This window comes from Cardiocondyla obscurior, linkage group LG03 (genome assembly GCF_019399895.1).
Source record: "Cardiocondyla obscurior isolate alpha-2009 linkage group LG03, Cobs3.1, whole genome shotgun sequence".
Taxonomy (NCBI): domain Eukaryota; kingdom Metazoa; phylum Arthropoda; class Insecta; order Hymenoptera; family Formicidae; genus Cardiocondyla; species Cardiocondyla obscurior.
In genome coordinates this window covers 11244804-11261095 of record NC_091866.1, presented here as the reverse complement: position 1 = coordinate 11261095, position 16292 = coordinate 11244804, and the positions used below count along the sequence as shown (strand labels likewise).

General features: G+C 34.5%; 5 protein-coding genes across 12 annotated transcripts; 3 read left to right on the top strand and 2 right to left on the bottom strand.

Moving 5' to 3' along the window:
• The first annotated feature begins 102 nt into the window (after positions 1–102).
• Positions 103–1475, top strand: LOC139113718 (chromobox protein homolog 3-like). Of its 7 annotated transcripts, none has more exons than XM_070675052.1 (4): positions 103–227; positions 442–732; positions 835–1027; positions 1178–1475. In XM_070675052.1, exons 3-4 carry the CDS (start codon positions 897–899, stop codon positions 1296–1298), a joined length of 252 nt encoding a protein of 83 aa, XP_070531153.1. In that variant the 5' UTR covers positions 103–227; positions 442–732; positions 835–896; the 3' UTR covers positions 1299–1475. The 7 variants fall into 7 exon arrangements, with proteins under 7 accessions (XP_070531153.1, XP_070531156.1, XP_070531157.1 ...); XM_070675055.1 differs by having other exon boundaries at positions 108–127; XM_070675056.1 differs by having other exon boundaries at positions 171–355; positions 816–1027.
• A 602-nt stretch (positions 1476–2077) lies between these two features.
• On the bottom strand, positions 2078–7010 carry LOC139113686 (uncharacterized). Its single transcript, XM_070675001.1, has 9 exons — positions 6863–7010; positions 6151–6474; positions 5882–6079; positions 5570–5742; positions 5134–5465; positions 4363–4973; positions 3676–4172; positions 3310–3566; positions 2078–3216 (listed from the first exon to the last, which is right to left on the bottom strand). The coding sequence occupies exons 2-9, from the start codon at positions 6280–6282 to the stop codon at positions 3020–3022; spliced, it is 2397 nt and encodes a 798-aa protein (XP_070531102.1). The 5' UTR covers positions 6283–6474; positions 6863–7010; the 3' UTR covers positions 2078–3019.
• Positions 7011–7221: 211 nt separating this feature from the next.
• Positions 7222–9252, top strand: Boca (LDLR chaperone boca). The gene is made up of 6 exons (XM_070675040.1): positions 7222–7373; positions 7671–7889; positions 7970–8044; positions 8159–8316; positions 8408–8549; positions 8622–9252. Exons 2-6 carry the CDS (start codon positions 7743–7745, stop codon positions 8685–8687), a joined length of 588 nt encoding a protein of 195 aa, XP_070531141.1. The 5' UTR covers positions 7222–7373; positions 7671–7742; the 3' UTR covers positions 8688–9252.
• A 170-nt stretch (positions 9253–9422) lies between these two features.
• On the bottom strand, positions 9423–14372 carry Arfgap1 (ADP-ribosylation factor GTPase-activating protein 1). Of its 2 annotated transcripts, XM_070675017.1 has the most exons (10): positions 14212–14372; positions 13779–13865; positions 13398–13679; positions 12812–13020; positions 12541–12655; positions 12306–12395; positions 11943–12002; positions 11628–11812; positions 9760–11517; positions 9423–9606 (listed from the first exon to the last, which is right to left on the bottom strand). In XM_070675017.1, the coding sequence occupies exons 2-9, from the start codon at positions 13836–13838 to the stop codon at positions 11301–11303; spliced, it is 1218 nt and encodes a 405-aa protein (XP_070531118.1). In that variant the 5' UTR covers positions 13839–13865; positions 14212–14372; the 3' UTR covers positions 9423–9606; positions 9760–11300. The 2 variants fall into 2 exon arrangements, with proteins under 2 accessions (XP_070531118.1, XP_070531119.1); XM_070675018.1 differs by lacking the exon at positions 11943–12002.
• Positions 9600–11030, top strand: LOC139113710 (uncharacterized). The gene is made up of 3 exons (XM_070675041.1): positions 9600–10045; positions 10154–10356; positions 10889–11030. Exons 1-3 carry the CDS (start codon positions 9708–9710, stop codon positions 10930–10932), a joined length of 585 nt encoding a protein of 194 aa, XP_070531142.1. The 5' UTR covers positions 9600–9707; the 3' UTR covers positions 10933–11030.
• Positions 14373–16292: the final 1920 nt, after the last annotated feature.

The window sequence follows — 16292 nt, the reverse complement described above, 5'->3', positions numbered from 1 at the left end:
AGACATCACTTGTCACGTTAAATCAACGATCACGGAGCGCGCACCACCACCCACCGCACCGCGCCCACCGTACCAGCAGCGATCATCGTAAAAAATCAATATGGCCGCTCGCTATCCCCACCTAGACGTAAGTTGATTCGTACTACTGAGGGCGCAGCAGGTACAGCACTCTCGCGATTCTAATTCCACCGAATTCCACTACGACCCGGTACCGTCGACAATCTCAGGTACAATTTTTCAACTAAAATCTAATCGAACGAATTTTTGTTTTACTTCCAACAAAATGGTCTAATCTATCCTAACGAATGAAAAAAGTAAGTGCCTCAAGGGGTATTGTGCGACAAGTTGGAGACAGGTCTGCAAATTGTGAGAATGCGGTAAATTATCTTTCCTAACCTCAAAAAATGTTTTTATTTAATGTGTGTATGTATGTTTATACAGGGCATATGTATTAGTGCGCGTTTTAATACTTCGGCCGGTGTAATTCCGGTAAACGTGTGACATGCTGGAGATCCTTCGTGGTAAATTGACGCTACATACGCGGGCAACGGCGATCGTTCTTCATTCCACTTGACAAGACAAATAAAATGAGTATTAGTACAATAAAGCAGAAAAGAACTCGACAATGTGTACTTATACATGCATTATGGTATGCATTTCTATAAAAAGTAAACAAAATTAGCAGCTTAAAGGTCAAAATTTAAATTGAACATTTGGATTTCTACCTGGAGAGTAAGTACCTACATTTCTAAACCTAAATCTGCTTTGTAAAACAATTAAAACCTTCAGCATCTTATTAATATTATTTATTAAAGTATTAACTTTCTGCTTTAGCTTAATTTATTTATACAAAAACATTAAAGCTATAAGAGGCTTTAGTATTGACTCTTGATAAAATGAGTAATGATAATAAGACAATGGAAATGGATGACAATATTGAGGAACAAGGGTTCAAAAGAGGATTGGAAGCAGACAAGATCCTTGGCTCTGCAGAAGATAATGGTGAATTGATGTACTTGATACAATGGTGAGTGACATTGTTGTGTATCTTTCATTATGCTGGTACATTGGCTAGAAATGTACAAAAAAAGATAGAAGCAAATATAATTAATAATGCAATTATTTTTAAAACATCTGTGACTTATTACTGACATATAGAGGTAATTTTCTTATGTAGGAAAGGAACAGATGCAGTTGACATGGTATCCGCCAAAGAAGCCAATGCCAAATGTCCTCAGATTGTTATCCGATTTTATGAAGATAGAATAACCTGGAGTAAGGCAAAAGCAAAAGCATAAAAAAACTTATTTTGACGAAATTAACTTTCTAAAACTTTAAAAAATTGACTTTTATTGTAATCTAAATATGTATAATAAATATCGGAATCTACTCTTGTACTTATGTGAGGTTTATAAAGTGTATAATTATTGAAATAATTTAATACATTTTGAATAATAAAAATGTACAGCCGAAAAGAGCAAAATTTATAATATAAAATCCATAAATTCAGTTTTTTAATTCTATTGCAATAGACAAAATAAGAAAAAGTACAGTGTATTTTACAACTTTTTTACATACATCTTGTTATTACGTATCGTATCGTGCACGATCGATATCAAATAATATTGTATCGATAGGTCGTTTATTGCATTGCGCCGGCCGCCATCATGCCGTGCACAATATTCGATCTAGTCTAGTCTCGGTCGTCTTAGAGGGAGGTCACAGCTCGTGGGTGGACGTTTTAACGTACGGAAGTTCAAAAACCAGTGCTCGAGAGACTAATTAGAGAAAAGGAAATGTGAAAGTAAATTATAAAGACTGCGAGTTAATAAAATAATTAAAAAATAAAACACGGCGGAGTTCATCGCGAAAGTACTCGGGCAATTGAAAATTATTTAAACTTTTTAAACGGGAGTGCCGTCAATATCGCGCGAATAATTTTAATTATCAATTAGAGAGTGTCGCGAGTGACCTGTGGATCTGAGTTCTGAGAGGAGGAGCAGGTCCCGGATGGACATCGGGCATCGGCGAAGCAACGTTGGGTAATTATCTTGTTTTAATTATATTAAAATAACAATTTTTAACTTCTTTTTTTTATAATTATTATTTAAAGCATATTTTTCATTGTAGTTTTTTTAATTTATGTTACAGAATATCATCATACCATGGCATCATCGTTGCCCGACTTCGCCCGCATCGCATCTAACGTGAGTAATTTTTTTCCTTTTTTTAAGGCAACAAATCCACAATAAAATATTAGTTTTTCTTTTTTTCCAAATGTATAATCCTAATATATAACAATATATTACAACTTGTAGATTCGTTGCCTATAGTAGAAGTACCGTAGTTAGAAAAGTAGTTAGTCTGCAAGTGGAGAGACTTTCTCAGCCACTTGCGGCAAGAGATGTCTTTCTCGGCCACTTGCGGCACGAGATTCGTCTTTGTCGGCCACTTGCGGCACAGTTGACGTTTTCATTAATTTTCCGATTTAATACGATCAAAGTAAAAAATATCGTTTTTTTTAATTCGTATGTAATAAAATCGTTTTCTAAAGTTGCATACGTTGTCGGACTTCCACAGATACTTGTGTTATCACGCACGAAGTCGAATATGAGGATACTCGCGAAATCAACTTAATACCGTATACGAGTAACCACAGGTGGGTGGGCGGTCGGGTATCCGAATATCTCAAATGTAATTTTTCTTCCGCAAAACATTGAATACTTAAACTTTCTTAATTTTGGAGTAAATAATTTTTTTAAAATCTTGCAGTGCTTGATCTAAGTTTCCGAAATTTAAAGTAATTTTCAGATTGAGATTACATGTATCTATAAAAAGTGGATATATATGTACATATATGCATATATACGACACTACTATTTACGCTCAAGTTTATATAGCAAAAGTACCTCATTTTCGGATCGTTATATTAAAAAATAAAATAAAATGGATTAACAAATTTCGAGCAATGATGACGCTATGAATATAGTATTATACACGATGCTCCCGAACGGAAAGATCAGAATTTTCTTGGTCGACCTCGTTTACGGGGTGATGCAATTTTACGTGTGCTCGGTCTGGCACGTAGCTTTCGCCGCAGCATTCTAGATGAACTGTCAGAGTTGCTCTTCGTATCATTGTGCATTTTTAAATGCCTTAAAAATAGCAATCTAGACTTGATGAGCTTCTTGCAAATGTGGCATTTGTGTAGTTTCTCTGCGGAATAACATTAAAATTAAATTTCTGTACTCTGTAGCTCTCTATATATATTTTACTTTAGAAAATTTATTCTTCAATTTCAATAAATACCTGATTTCTTAGTGTCATGTTGCAAGCTATGCGCGTTTAATTGAGCGGTACTTGGGAACCATCGGCCGCAATCGACGCAATTTAGCTTTTTTGTATCTAATGAGTAATTAATCCGTTGCTTTCGTCTTTTTTTCACTCTGGCGAGCATGTTAAGTTCTTTCTTTGTCGGGCTACTTTCATTGACCGATTCTTCTTCGTCTTTTTCTTCTTCCGTTGTAGTCTCCTCTTCTTTCTGTTGAACTGATTTGCTTGGAGTTCTGTCAAATAATTTAATGAAAAAAAAATTGTGAATATTAGATTTAAGTAAAATAAAATTTGCGATTTCGTATTTTAGAATACGAGTAGATAAAATATTAATTTACGTACTTTGCTGAGGAGTGATTTAACTTATGTTTCTTTCTCTGTGAATGCATTGCGCGAGAGTGACGGGCCAAAGCAACAACAACGTCAAACTTTTCCTGACAGATTTTACAAGTAAATTGCTTTTTGACTTTCTGATGTTTTTTGCTTTTCACGTTCCTCTTGCTAAGATTAAGAGTCTTTGTCGGCGATTTCTGGCACACCAAGAGATGCATGTTGAAAGTACGTCTGTATCGAAAGTTCCTAGAGCAATACTCGCAACGTATCGCACCATTGAGTTTTGTCAAGTGTTCACTAGATCGCCAGTCATTTTCTTCATGTTCGTCATCGTCTTCATCATTGCTGCCGTTAGAATCCGAATCCCTTACCATAATAATTTCGTTTTCTTTATCGCTAGAATATTTATCACCATCATTATCATTATCGTCTAGAGTGATTTCCATTACGTTGCGTGACGTTTGTTGATCTTCTTCGTCGATATCGAGATCGATCACTTCCACGACCTGCGAATTTCGATATTATCATTAAACGCTAAGTTAAGAAAATATTCGGAAATATATTATATATATTAATATTTAAAAAATCACATTAAAAATATTAAATAGTAAAAATATAAACTACAAATTTAACAGTTAAAATTTTCAAACAAGAACGATACCATTTTAATTTACTGTTTCTGTGCAAAGCATTTACCTCTCGTTGTTTCGTTCGCTTCATTCGCTTCGTCTGTTTGAACCTCTTTGTACTAGTCATACCGACGCGAATTTGTGAGGATAATTGACGTCGTCGAGTGATGCGCTTCTTGCGAGTAAGCTCTTCATTTACCATCGATGCTGGTTGTATGATAATTTCTCCGTCATCACGATTCACTGAAATTAATTGTTGTTTGCGCGATCGTTTAACTTTTAGCGGTGTCTGCGGAATACTCGCTGTTGTCGACGGTGGCAAATCAGTTAATGTATCGTCTAATTGATGCTTATTTTCCAAGATAGAAGAGTACGTTTGGTCCACCGGTGACTGCAATGACATGTGAGATTCCAACTCACTTTCATTTTTACTTAACGATAATTCATCTTTCATTAAGCATGTATTATCTTTTTCGATATTTGACTGGTCGTTTAGCGACTTGTTAAATTTTTTATTTGTTTCTAATGATTTCTTCATATTTCGCAATGTCATCTGGACCTCGTCAAACGTTAGCTCGGAGTCAGATTGATGATCAGCCTCCAAAAAAATGTATTGTACTGTTGAATGTTCTATTAATTCATCCTCAAAATTGTCTTGACATTTATCTGGTTGATCGGCTAGAAAAAAAAAAGTGTACTTTAATTTCAAAATTTCAGTTCGCATTTTTTTAACAAATAAAAATTTTTTAATCAAATAAATTATATGCACACAATTAAAAAAAATTAATATTTTAAACTAATGTTTATTTTATGCATCGATTCAATCTTATACACGTACCGATATTTTCAAAATTGTTATCCATCATAAGATATGTAATATCCGACTGTTTGTCGATAGTTGCGTGAACGTTATCACTAAACTTTGAATTAATTTTAAAATCGCTATAGCGTTGACGAGCTTCATAATAACGTTCTATTCTGTTTCTTTTCTGTACAACGTTCTTCTTATAATTTACTGATGTGTCGTAAATAGAAGTTTTGTCGTTCACTTCAGATTTTTCTTTGTGATAAAATATTGGCGGTTGGGTAGTAATTACCCGTTTCTTCATCTGTGACGGTTTTTTCACTGTACGTACAGCGCCCTGCCCTATCAGACGTTCCACATCTGACCTGTAATTACATTAACAATTGTAGATCACAATAAAATTAATTTTTAATTACAATTCTCGCAAAAAATTTAAAAAAAAACATTAAATTGCTTTTTTCTAACTTACTTCATAAGAAACTGAAAGTTACTCGGAGGTTTATCTGATTCGTCGTAAACGGTAACGGCAAATATCTCTTCTGAGTTTTCCACTGCATAGAGAGCCAACTGCTGTCCTGCAGCTGTGACAAAAGTTGCAATTGTCTCTTCGTCATCCTCTTGTTCCTCAGCTTTAATTTCATTCTGTATAATACATACACATGCAATAATTTCTTTATAAATGTTACAGTTGTATAAAAATCAATTTATTACAATAAATTTAGTGTTCATCGATTTAAAAGCAAATTGCAAATAAAAAAAATTTGATTTTTTTTATATTTACTTCCAAATCAGGTGTGTTGATGTCTGAATACCATTCCTCAGCTGTTGACAAATTATTATCTGCCTGTGACTGTTTCAATTCATTGATCACATCACTACAGCTTTTTAAACTGTCCTCTAAACATACAGTAGATGCTATAAGAGAATTAGCTTTGTCAGGCAAATGTCCATTTGCATTCACTATTTCTTCATAGGTAATCTGTTAGACATAAAAATCTCATCAGTATGACAATATTAATTGACTTTAACCAATTCTACTCAAATTTTTACCTGGTTCTTTTCAATACTTTCTTCTTTTGATGTAACTTCATAATTCTTCAATTTGCTCTCCATAAATTCAGACTTAATAGTTTCCTGGGATTTTACTGATTCACAAACTTCAAACTCACTGGTAAACGACATTCTTAAAGCTGGCTCAATTTTACATTATTCTTGTCAAACCAGTCATCATTAATTCGTAAATATGCGCAATATTTTTAATTGTCCACTTTCAAACAATTAATATGTTCAAATATGATGTCCTACATAGATGTAACAAGTATGTCCAAATGCAATAGGTATATTTCGCTATTAACATCCGTATATATTGTGAATCTGTAATTTAATATACACGTGACATCATTTTACATCTATTTCTACGAGACGTTCGCGATTTTGCGTAAGTTAATATATTGCTAAAGTTCGGGGACAGAGGTGCAAACGGCATCGGCACCGTCGTGGACGGACGGACGGACGATCGTTCACTATCATTCACTATTTCCGCCTGTCGTTTCTCGGTCCGATTCACGAGCGTCGTTCTCGAGCGTGCGGGTCCTCGTAGCCCCCGATTGCGTTGCGTAAATCGCGCGAGGGAGGTTATGCTCGTCTCGCGATCACCAGTTCACCAGTTCCAAGACGGCGGGAGAGAGACGGGATGGCTGGGGTGTCATATTCGCTCGCGTACCTGAATACGCGCGCGACAGGTCGCGCTTCCGTGTCTCACCTAGCAGAGCTTAGATAAGCAACCGGCATAACAGGATTCACCAGGTCACCGCGGTAGCGAACGAGGGAACATATCTCGGGCTCGAGAAAACGAGTGACAACAACATGCCAAAAGCCCACGATATCCACGATATGCGCATAGCTAAGCCACCGTCGCCGCGGACTGATCGGAATTGTGTTGTTTTCGTACCAACTGTCACCGAATTAATTCACTGCTGAACGCTCGGCTTCTATTTTCTAGAACGACGCTCGAAATTCGAAGGCTTTGTTATTTTCGCTGCACCTTTGAATTAATCCAATGAGTTAGAATAAAAGGAAATATAATTTGTTTCTCTCTAATTAATGCGCTGGGACGCACTAGTTTAGAAGTGCAGCGAAAAGGAATTCTCAGTTAGACAGTTTCACCAACCACAAGTCTCCACGTTTTTTGTTAAAAAAAAAAAAAGAGGATCTGTTGGCACTGCGTACGCGTATACGTGTATATTCCGTGGTGCGAGGTCTATGTGTGAAGGGTTCGATCGAAGATAATATTTCTAATTTATTACTTTTTTTTATCCTTATTTAATTTAAAATTCTTTAATCTTTTGAATGGTTGATAAGAAATTTTTTTTTTATTACTATCTCTAAGTATATTTTTTAACTCTAGGTATAAAATAAATTTAAAATAATTATTGATTGGAGAAATGTAAATAATTTCGTATTATTTAAACGTTCGATCAAATGCCAAATTAATTAAGACGAGCTAGGCGGATACTCTGAACAGTTTATTTCATCATTATATTTAACAAATTTTTCTTCGGAATTTTTAGAGGCACGTTTAGGGTGATCGTAGAGTCATGTGAATTATTCTTGTTGGAGACGTCAGAGAATAGGTTGCCAAAATGAATTTGAAAATTATTATTCCAAGTCTATTTCTGCTCTTTGTTGCAATGGTGGTGGCATCATCTGAGAAACAAAAAACGTGGCGTGACAAAGATGTACGAGATATGACGGATGTAGATTTAGAACATCTGTTAGAACAGTGGGAAGTATGTTTATTAAATTCTCTAAACTCCTAGTTATATCGGTAAAGTAAAAGATGAATCAATTGTTTTATTGATAATCTCAGGCAAATGATGAGCCTCTGGAGCCTGATGAATTGCCAGAACACTTGAGACCCTTACCAAAGATAGATGTGACCAAGGTATATTACATTATTTAGTTTTCATATGAATATCTGCAGCTATTGAATTAAAGATAGAATCAAATGTCTAATTTGATCTATTTTTAATGGTCTGCTTGCTTTAAATTTGTGCAGTTAAATATAAAGAAATCAGAGGATATGCTGAATTTGAAAAAGGGAAGATCTGTAATGATGTTTATAGATACTCACTCAGAAGTCACAAAAGAGCAAGCTGATATCGCGTCAAGTATTTGGCAGATAGGCCTACAAAACAATCATATCACTGTGGAAAGGTAGAATTGTAACATTTGAAATACTAGATGGATATATTTAAAAATTAGTTCAGGACAGTTAATAAAAATTAATATCATGATTACTGTGCAGATATCCAATCGAAAACAAACGTTATATATTCATGTTCCATGATGGATCTCAGGCTGTTGTAGGTAAAAATTATTTACTGGAACAACCTGAAGTAGCTTTTGTCACTGTTGAAGGACAGTCTTATTACCCGCCGCAAAAAAAGGTATTTTAACTTATTTTTTTTTTTTTTTTAAAGTAAACATAGTTATGAGAAAAAAATTTGGTTTCCTTTCAGGAACATTTTAAAGCCGACGAGTCGCTGAAAAAATCAGACGCCAAAACACAAAAAATAGAATTATAACCTTCCGGTGTTCGACACACGTTACCGCATTTCTAAAACATTTTCCTTTTGTCTACTTTTGTATACAAATGCTCTTTCGAGATATATTTTTTTGAATCATTTTTAACACGAGTCGTTTCCATTAAGTGTTACATTTATATTGTACTATTTGTTAAGGCATATAATAAGGTATAGGCTATGTTACATTCAAGAACATTTATTAAACAATAAAAGATAAATAATGTGGGAAGGTATGAGATAATAACGGTAGGTCATACTGCATTTATTTGCTTGTGCTAATCTTGCTGGTAGAGGATTCTATTTGTGCTTCATTCATTGCTTTTACTTCCCGTTGAAGTTCTTTTACTACTGTTGCAAGAGCGTGTGGATTTACCCCATTTTCACACAATCTGATACAGATGCTCAAAGTAGTCTCGTCGAGATTTGTATTCAACAATTTAGATATTTGGAATAGGGTCTGAAACGTCTTACGAGCAGTATTCACTTGGTGATTTACAGGCTCCACCATTTTGGCTTGCTTGCGATTTTTTCTAAAAAAAAATCAATAAATTAAACGTAACAAATATTTGTCTGATTTATCATTATCATTACAACATAAATTTGTAATTGCTAAATATCGAAGTTTAAAAAATTAAACAACGAAATAACTGAATCAACCAAACTCTCCCAATTCAACACGTAAAAAATTAACAAAAAATTGCTTCGAACATAAATTGCAGTCAGATAAAATCGTACCTTTATTAAATAAGACACTCGGTAATTTTTCTAACAAACAAACGTCGGAAAAAAGACATCGGCTCGTTCAGAGAAATTTAATAAAAGACTTATGATGTCTACGATTTTCGTGTATGCGATCCGGAATAACAAAAAGAGCTTGTTCCTTGCAGTCGAACTATCTGCATCGGTGTCGAAACATAACCTAGTTCAACAGAACAAACTTAATTTAATGTCACGCGACCGTTCGTTTCTGGCTGCTCTCGCGACGTGATAGAACCGTGAAAGAATAATAAAATCAGAAAAATGGAAACGAGTGATGACAACGACGATATCGAAATGAAGGCGGAAGAATTACCCTTCGGCACCAAGATGAAAACAATGACGATACTGAACGCTATCTTTAGATACGGGCAAGATATTCCTTATAACATTATTCCGGGTGTAAAAGAATTCCATTCTAAAATCGACTCGTCGCTTAAACAGATGAAAAACGCTGTCGAAAACAAACCCACGCTAGTCGACTGGCTAAAGAGTGATTTATTTGAGGAAAACGAATATAATATACCTCTGGCGTTATTATTCATCGCGTGGTACGAGCAGAATTCGTCACTCGATGAGAAAGATACAAGTTTCGACTTCAGGTATAAAAGAAAATATTGTCGGAAATTCTGTAGTTTTTTTTACACAATACGTATACTTAGGTTTTTAAATAAGACTTAAATAAAATTGTGAAATAATCGATGTTACAGAGAATTATATCATTTTCTTTACAAAATAACGACAAATCAGCCAATACCTAATCTTACATGTAATGCTGCCGATGTTTTAAACAAACTGATATCCGAGATCATAGAGGAGGTTTGGCCAAATATTCAACCAGAGCTTTTGGATTATCTAAGTAAAATACATACTTACAGTAGGTCGACAGTTAGAAGAACGTATTCACGAAAAAGTTAGTTTTCTCATTGATTTCGTTATATTTCTTCTTCGATTATCTTACATTAATCCTTAGATATTTTCTTTTAAACGATTTTTAGTAGAATATTTTTTTCATATGTATAACTTTTTAAATTCACATAAATAGCAATGTAATTTGTGCTTATCTGTATTTAATAATTATATTTTAATCACTAGGCATTGAATGTGTTTTTGTTGTGAAAAGAACACATTCGTATTTTTTAATACGAATAAAATTTTTATTTAATTTATATTTTAATTTAATAATTTTTTTAATAATTTTAATTTTTAATAATTTTAAATAAATAATTTTTAGTTTAATTTAATAAAATTTTATTTAAGTTTCTTGCAATTGTTTTAATATACATTACTTACAATATTGTTAATATATTTAATAATGGTAAAAATTTTTTTTTAAAGATCTTCACATTCATAGCATAACAATAATTTTTAACACTTCGGTATCTAAGGATTAATTTTACATATAATTTACTGTATATTTAAATAATGATTTTCCATTATTTCAGAAAAATCAGTAAATAAGGAAACAATGGAGAACTGTTCGTCTTAGATACTTAGAATATTTTCATTTATATCGACTTAATTAAATTTTTCACTTTGAGATTTTATATAGTTTTAAATATTAAAATCCCATAACGAGGTGCAAGATTCCATTGTAGATAATTATCATTTTCATTTTTTTTTAAACGAAAGAATCGTTAAAATTATGTTTGAAATAAAAGTAATGTTAATTATTTGTAATGCACCAAGTTACGAATAACTAACGAAAATTATATGCATTTATTTTTTGCGAAATAATTATTTAATAAGATACACATCTCATGTATTTATTTTCTCTTTAGTTCTTTAATTAATACTTTTTAAAATTAACATATACCGATATCCTTCATTCCCTAATTCGTGCTAATGATACGAGAGTTAATTATTTAATATTTCCCAGGCGTCTTCTTCTGCTTTAGAGTTCCAATTCTGTTGCGTCTTATTGTCCGTTTCAAAATTGATCAAGGATTCGTCTTTTTTCTCCGTTTTCAATTGCTTCTTAAAAGTAATCGCTTTGTCCGTTTGTTTTGCGTCATTGTCCCAATTCCAATCGTAGTTCGAAATATTTGAGGAATCTCCAGCAGAAATGTTACTTCTAAAATAGAAATAAAAATACATTTTAGAAAATTATTTGTATACTAACTTTATAAAACTGATAAATCGATGACAGTTTTATTTTTATACATGTTGCTAAAAGGAACGTACTTTGAACTAGAACTTCTTACGAGAGATGATTTTTCGTTTGAGCGATTCGACTGTATTGAATCACTATTCTGGTACGTATTAGAGGAACACTGGTATCGTTCCGTAAAATCATATTGATTTTGTTGTTCCGCAGAATTGGTCCCAGCGATATCACCCCATCCTCCCCGTCTTGTTATATCCCCAACCTGTGCATTATTTTTTTTTAATGTCTTAATTCTTAATAAGATATTCACTCCTAACTATTTGCGACTAGTGATTCAATTTTAATACATATTAAATAATAATAAAATAGAAAGCAAACAAAAGAGTTTATACCTTTGTAACCAAATGATTGACTTGAGTTCCTACGTCTTCTAACAATGTGCCATCACGAACCTAATAGCGTAGTAGTTCAAAAAGATGGAAAAAAACCAAATAAAACAGTTGTGAAAAATAAAAATTAATTAAACAAATCTAATAGAAAAGATATATAACGAAAAATAAAAAAAATTATAATTAAAACTAATATAAAATGCATTTGCGATCTTAAGTAAATTAATGAATGGTTTTTCTAATAAATAAAACGTTTCGAATAAGCATTTTTTTTCATATTATTCGATATTGTTCATTAGGAAAGGGAATAAAATTTTAATTCTTAATTAGAAATTGTTTTTAAAATATTGCTTTTTTTGAACTTACTTTTTGCGTCGCGAGACCTCCGATCTTGATTGCGTTTTCAGTAGCTTTAGTCGCTATTTTTGACGCCGAAGAAGAGAATATTGACCAACCCTGCAATAATACAAGTAATAAATTAATTTTTAATTGCTAATTACCAACATGTATCTCGTAAAAGGAAACATTATCGGAAAAAAAAAAATTAAAAATTAAAAAAAAATGCCAATTATCAAAGTTTAATAAATATAAAAAGTCATACAGTTGCTAATGATGATACTGCGGTATCAAATAATTCCTGGGACGAACTCTTTGGTGGTGGATCCATCTGATAACCGAAGCCACCGTATTTACCACCTTGATTAGGTGGAACATTACTAGATAACATAAAATATATTAAACATTTTTATTCTTACAATTCTTATCTTTTGCTTTCGAGCACGTATACTTTTAAATAAATTGCAATGCGCTAATAAATAAAAACTACATAGGCACTTGTTATAGAAAAAATAAAAGGTAGAATATATACTTACTCTGGACGAATAGCATTTTCATTCTGTTTTTTTGCAAAAAAGGATTCTGTTTGCATCTTTAGGCTGTTCGAATCCATATTTTGATAGGAAGAGGACGTGTCGCTTTGATATAAATCCTCTTGCTTACTTTTACTAAACGTTGAAGGATGAAAATCCTTGGCCATTGAACTATTCGGGCTCCAAGGCTCTCCTCTTGCCAATGTAGCGATCTAAAGCAGACATTATATGTAAACGATTTTTAATAGATATTGTTACGTTTGACGCGAGCTCGCTGCGCTCGGTGCGAAGTTGATAGCTCAAGCATAAAAATCTCGCGAGCCGGATCGTCCGTTTCCATTGCCGGAGAACGGAATATTAATGTTTTAGATAGCGGCTGTCAGTCTTCCGAATTTTTCGATAGAAACAGACGTGTTCAACCGATCTTGTATTTGCGTTCAATGAAAGATCTCGTTTTTTAGTATACGTGAGCCGTTCATTTTCCATAGGAGAGTTTCTAAGAGTGTGTGTGTGTGTGTGAAAGTGTTTGCGCGAAAACGCGCCAGAGCACAACAATAAAATATTAAAAGCTCGTAATAAATCTCTTTACCTTGTCTCTGTACAATGCTGCTGCCTTTGTATTATAACGCTGCGATATAGACATAGATTCGTCCCAGTCAGGTTGACTCTCAAAAAACTCACGGGCCTTTTTGTTGCCGCCCATCTTCATCTTCTCTAGTTCTATATCCTTCCACTTGTCCATAGAGACAGAACGGACGAACGACAAATGTACACCTAGACCACGATGTTTGCCTGAACATTCCAAACATATCCAAATGCCGTATGTTACGGATACCCATTGAGGATTATGACTGCCACATTCGAAACATTTCTACAAAATAGAATAAAAATATATATTTAATCATAAATATATATATAATATATATATAAAAAATTAATTAAGTAAATCGTTAAAAATCGTTAAGCTTACGTTGTTCTCATCTCTTGGCTTTAATTCACTTAGCACTCTTCGCGTTCGTGGACTAGCCATCCTCACATAAATCAGTTGTCGAAGGTTCTAAAGAAAAAGAATTAAAGTATAAGCACTGTGATAAAAGTGGTGTATCCGCGATCGTAACGTAAGGTATTTGTCGTGTGCGAGATAGGGATAGGGATCAAGGTAAAAACTGAAGAATTCTTTAAACTTTAGTAAATCCTTTAACTCGTTGGCGTTGCAAAGGTCAGTTTACCTCACGGCTGCAACTTTTGGCACTCAAACTTAAGAGGCACCGGAGGCACGGAAAGCAATCGGCGGAATGCCAAGGTGGTAGGACGAGGGAAAAAAAGTCAGGTTTGCGAGTACTACGGGATTATCGCGATCGTGGACGTGAAATAATCGCGTGATGATCTACGGAAACGTTTACCTCGTGATTAACAAAAAGTCATTCTACGTCGAGTAGTTCTCTTTCTTCGGGGATCGACGGGAAGTTCGGGTCCCACCAGTTTTTACGTGGACATATTGCAGAAGTCGGACACGACTCTTGCGCTTGGGAACTGGCGTCGCCGTGGCCGCCTGGATACTGACGTCACGCAAAAATGCAGGTTAGATTTCGTTCCCTGTTGTAAAATCACCCGGGAAGTTACGAACATTGATAACGCCGAGTTTGCGCCGACGAGAAAGTAACGGAGATATTTATTTGACGAGCTAATTCTGAATTACTTTATTACAAATTCGGTTTTGAAGAGAGAATAAGATATATATTTGAATAAGCAAATAATTATATTTTTATGTGTGATGCATCAAAACTTTCCCGTCCCACTTAAACAGACTGCGGACTGTCGGTTGTACATACTTTTCATATTTTCTGCAAGTACAACCGGTGTGGTTAAAAATTTTTGATGCATCCTACACATCACTCATACCTAGTTTAAATTATTATAAAACAAGGAAAAATTGTTCGAATAGGACTTTAAAACTACTAAAACGCGAATTATAACCCGAGAGCGCGAAACAATATTCCGATCACGAGAAAAGCGACCTTGTTTTATAATAACTTAAACACAACACCCCGTATAATATACAAAAACGCAAAACTGTACGCTCACACTCACACTCGCTCACATAATATTCACCGCGCATTTTATTACAATATCACTCATATTCACCGCGCATTTTATTACAATATCACTCATACTTAGTTTAAATTATTATAAAACAAGGAAAAATTGTTCGAATAGGACTTTAAAACTACTAAAATACGCGTCGCACAATCCGGCGTAACGCGAATCTCAAGCAGCAGATGCCAATTTCCCGAATTGCGTGCAGTAGCGCACGCACTATCAGTCACGGCTAACGAAACAGAAAACGACACTCCGCGAGGGACCGACGAATACTCCGGGCTGTACAACGATCAATTAAAAAATAAATTGAAAACGCGAATTATAACCCGAGAGCGCGAAACAATATTCCGATCACGAGAAAAGCGACCTTGTTTTATAATAACTTAAACACAACACCCCGTATAATATACAAAAACGCAAAACTGTACGCTCACACTCACACTCGCTCACATAATATTCACCGCGCATTTTATTACAATATCACTCATATTCACCGCGCATTTTATTACAATATCACTCATACTTAGTTTAAATTATTATAAAACAAGGAAAAATTGTTCGAATAGGACTTATAAAACTACTAAAATACGCGTCGCACAATCCGGCGTAACGCGAATCTCAAGCAGCAGATGCCAATTTCCCGAATTGCGTGCAGTAGCGCACGCACTATCAGTCACGGCTAACGAAACAGAAAACGACACTCCGCGAGGGACCGACGAATACTCCGGGCTGTACAACGATCAATTAAAAATAAATTGAAAACGCGAATTATAACCCGAGAGCGCGAAACAATATTCCGATCACGAGAAAAGCGACCTTGTTTTATAATAACTTAAACACAACACCCCGTATAATATACAAAAACGCAAAACTGTACGCTCACACTCACACTCACACTCACTCACATAATACTTCATCGCGCATTAGATCGCTCGCAGGATAGTCCACGACGCTTCCGTTAAATCCTCGATCTTGACAAAAGAAATATGATGTATCTTGATGTATCTTGATGTATCTTGATGTATCTTGATGTATCTTGATGTATCGTCGATGAAACTTTTATTTAATTATTACTCCTCAAGGCGCTGACTCATCGAAGTGACCGTGAACTTAAACTTGAACTCCGGTAGAGAACAGTTATCCCCCCTTTACACATCCGTTCCCGACTACATTTAGGCGCGAAATGAGGGTAGCGCGGTCGTGATAACGGTACTTATGTTGGGGGGGTAATTAATTGGCGCACTAGGGAAAAAACGTTCCCACCTATCAGGTGATAAGAGAAGGGTTGTAATTGGTCGGCATGGGGATGATACCGCGAGTGTCCAATGCGTGTGAAAAATTTTGTATTGCGACCCGTTTATTTTTACCGTTATGCGCACCTTTT

Bases quoted from the DNA above. Each gene is read 5' to 3' on its own strand.
- LOC139113686 (XM_070675001.1), bottom strand. From the start codon at position 6,282: ATGTCGTTTACCAGTGAGTTTGAAGTTTGTGAATCAGTAAAATCCCAG. The intron at 3,567-3,675 runs GTACGTAAATTA...ATTATTTGACAG, and splicing joins TTAAATCACTCCTCAGCAAA to AACTCCAAGCAAATCAGTTC. The intron at 3,217-3,309 runs GTATTTATTGAA...GTTATTCCGCAG, and splicing joins ACATGACACTAAGAAATCAG to AGAAACTACACAAATGCCAC.
- Arfgap1 (XM_070675017.1), bottom strand. From the start codon at position 13,838: ATGGCTAGTCCACGAACGCGAAGAGTGCTAAGTGAATTAAAGCCAAGA. The intron at 12,656-12,811 runs GTAAGTATATAT...TATGTTATCTAG, and splicing joins GAAAATGCTATTCGTCCAGA to TAATGTTCCACCTAATCAAG. The intron at 12,003-12,305 runs GTAAGTTCAAAA...CTACGCTATTAG, and splicing joins GAGGTCTCGCGACGCAAAAA to GTTCGTGATGGCACATTGTT.
- LOC139113710 (XM_070675041.1), top strand. From the start codon at position 9,708: ATGGAAACGAGTGATGACAACGACGATATCGAAATGAAGGCGGAAGAA. The intron at 10,046-10,153 runs GTATAAAAGAAA...TCGATGTTACAG, and splicing joins GATACAAGTTTCGACTTCAG to AGAATTATATCATTTTCTTT. The intron at 10,357-10,888 runs GTTAGTTTTCTC...CCATTATTTCAG, and splicing joins AAGAACGTATTCACGAAAAA to AAAAATCAGTAAATAAGGAA.
- LOC139113718 (XM_070675052.1), top strand. From the start codon at position 897: ATGAGTAATGATAATAAGACAATGGAAATGGATGACAATATTGAGGAA. The intron at 1,028-1,177 runs GTGAGTGACATT...TTTCTTATGTAG, and splicing joins TTGATGTACTTGATACAATG to GAAAGGAACAGATGCAGTTG.
- Boca (XM_070675040.1), top strand. From the start codon at position 7,743: ATGAATTTGAAAATTATTATTCCAAGTCTATTTCTGCTCTTTGTTGCA. The intron at 8,317-8,407 runs GTAGAATTGTAA...ATTACTGTGCAG, and splicing joins AATCATATCACTGTGGAAAG to ATATCCAATCGAAAACAAAC. The intron at 8,550-8,621 runs GTATTTTAACTT...GTTTCCTTTCAG, and splicing joins ATTACCCGCCGCAAAAAAAG to GAACATTTTAAAGCCGACGA.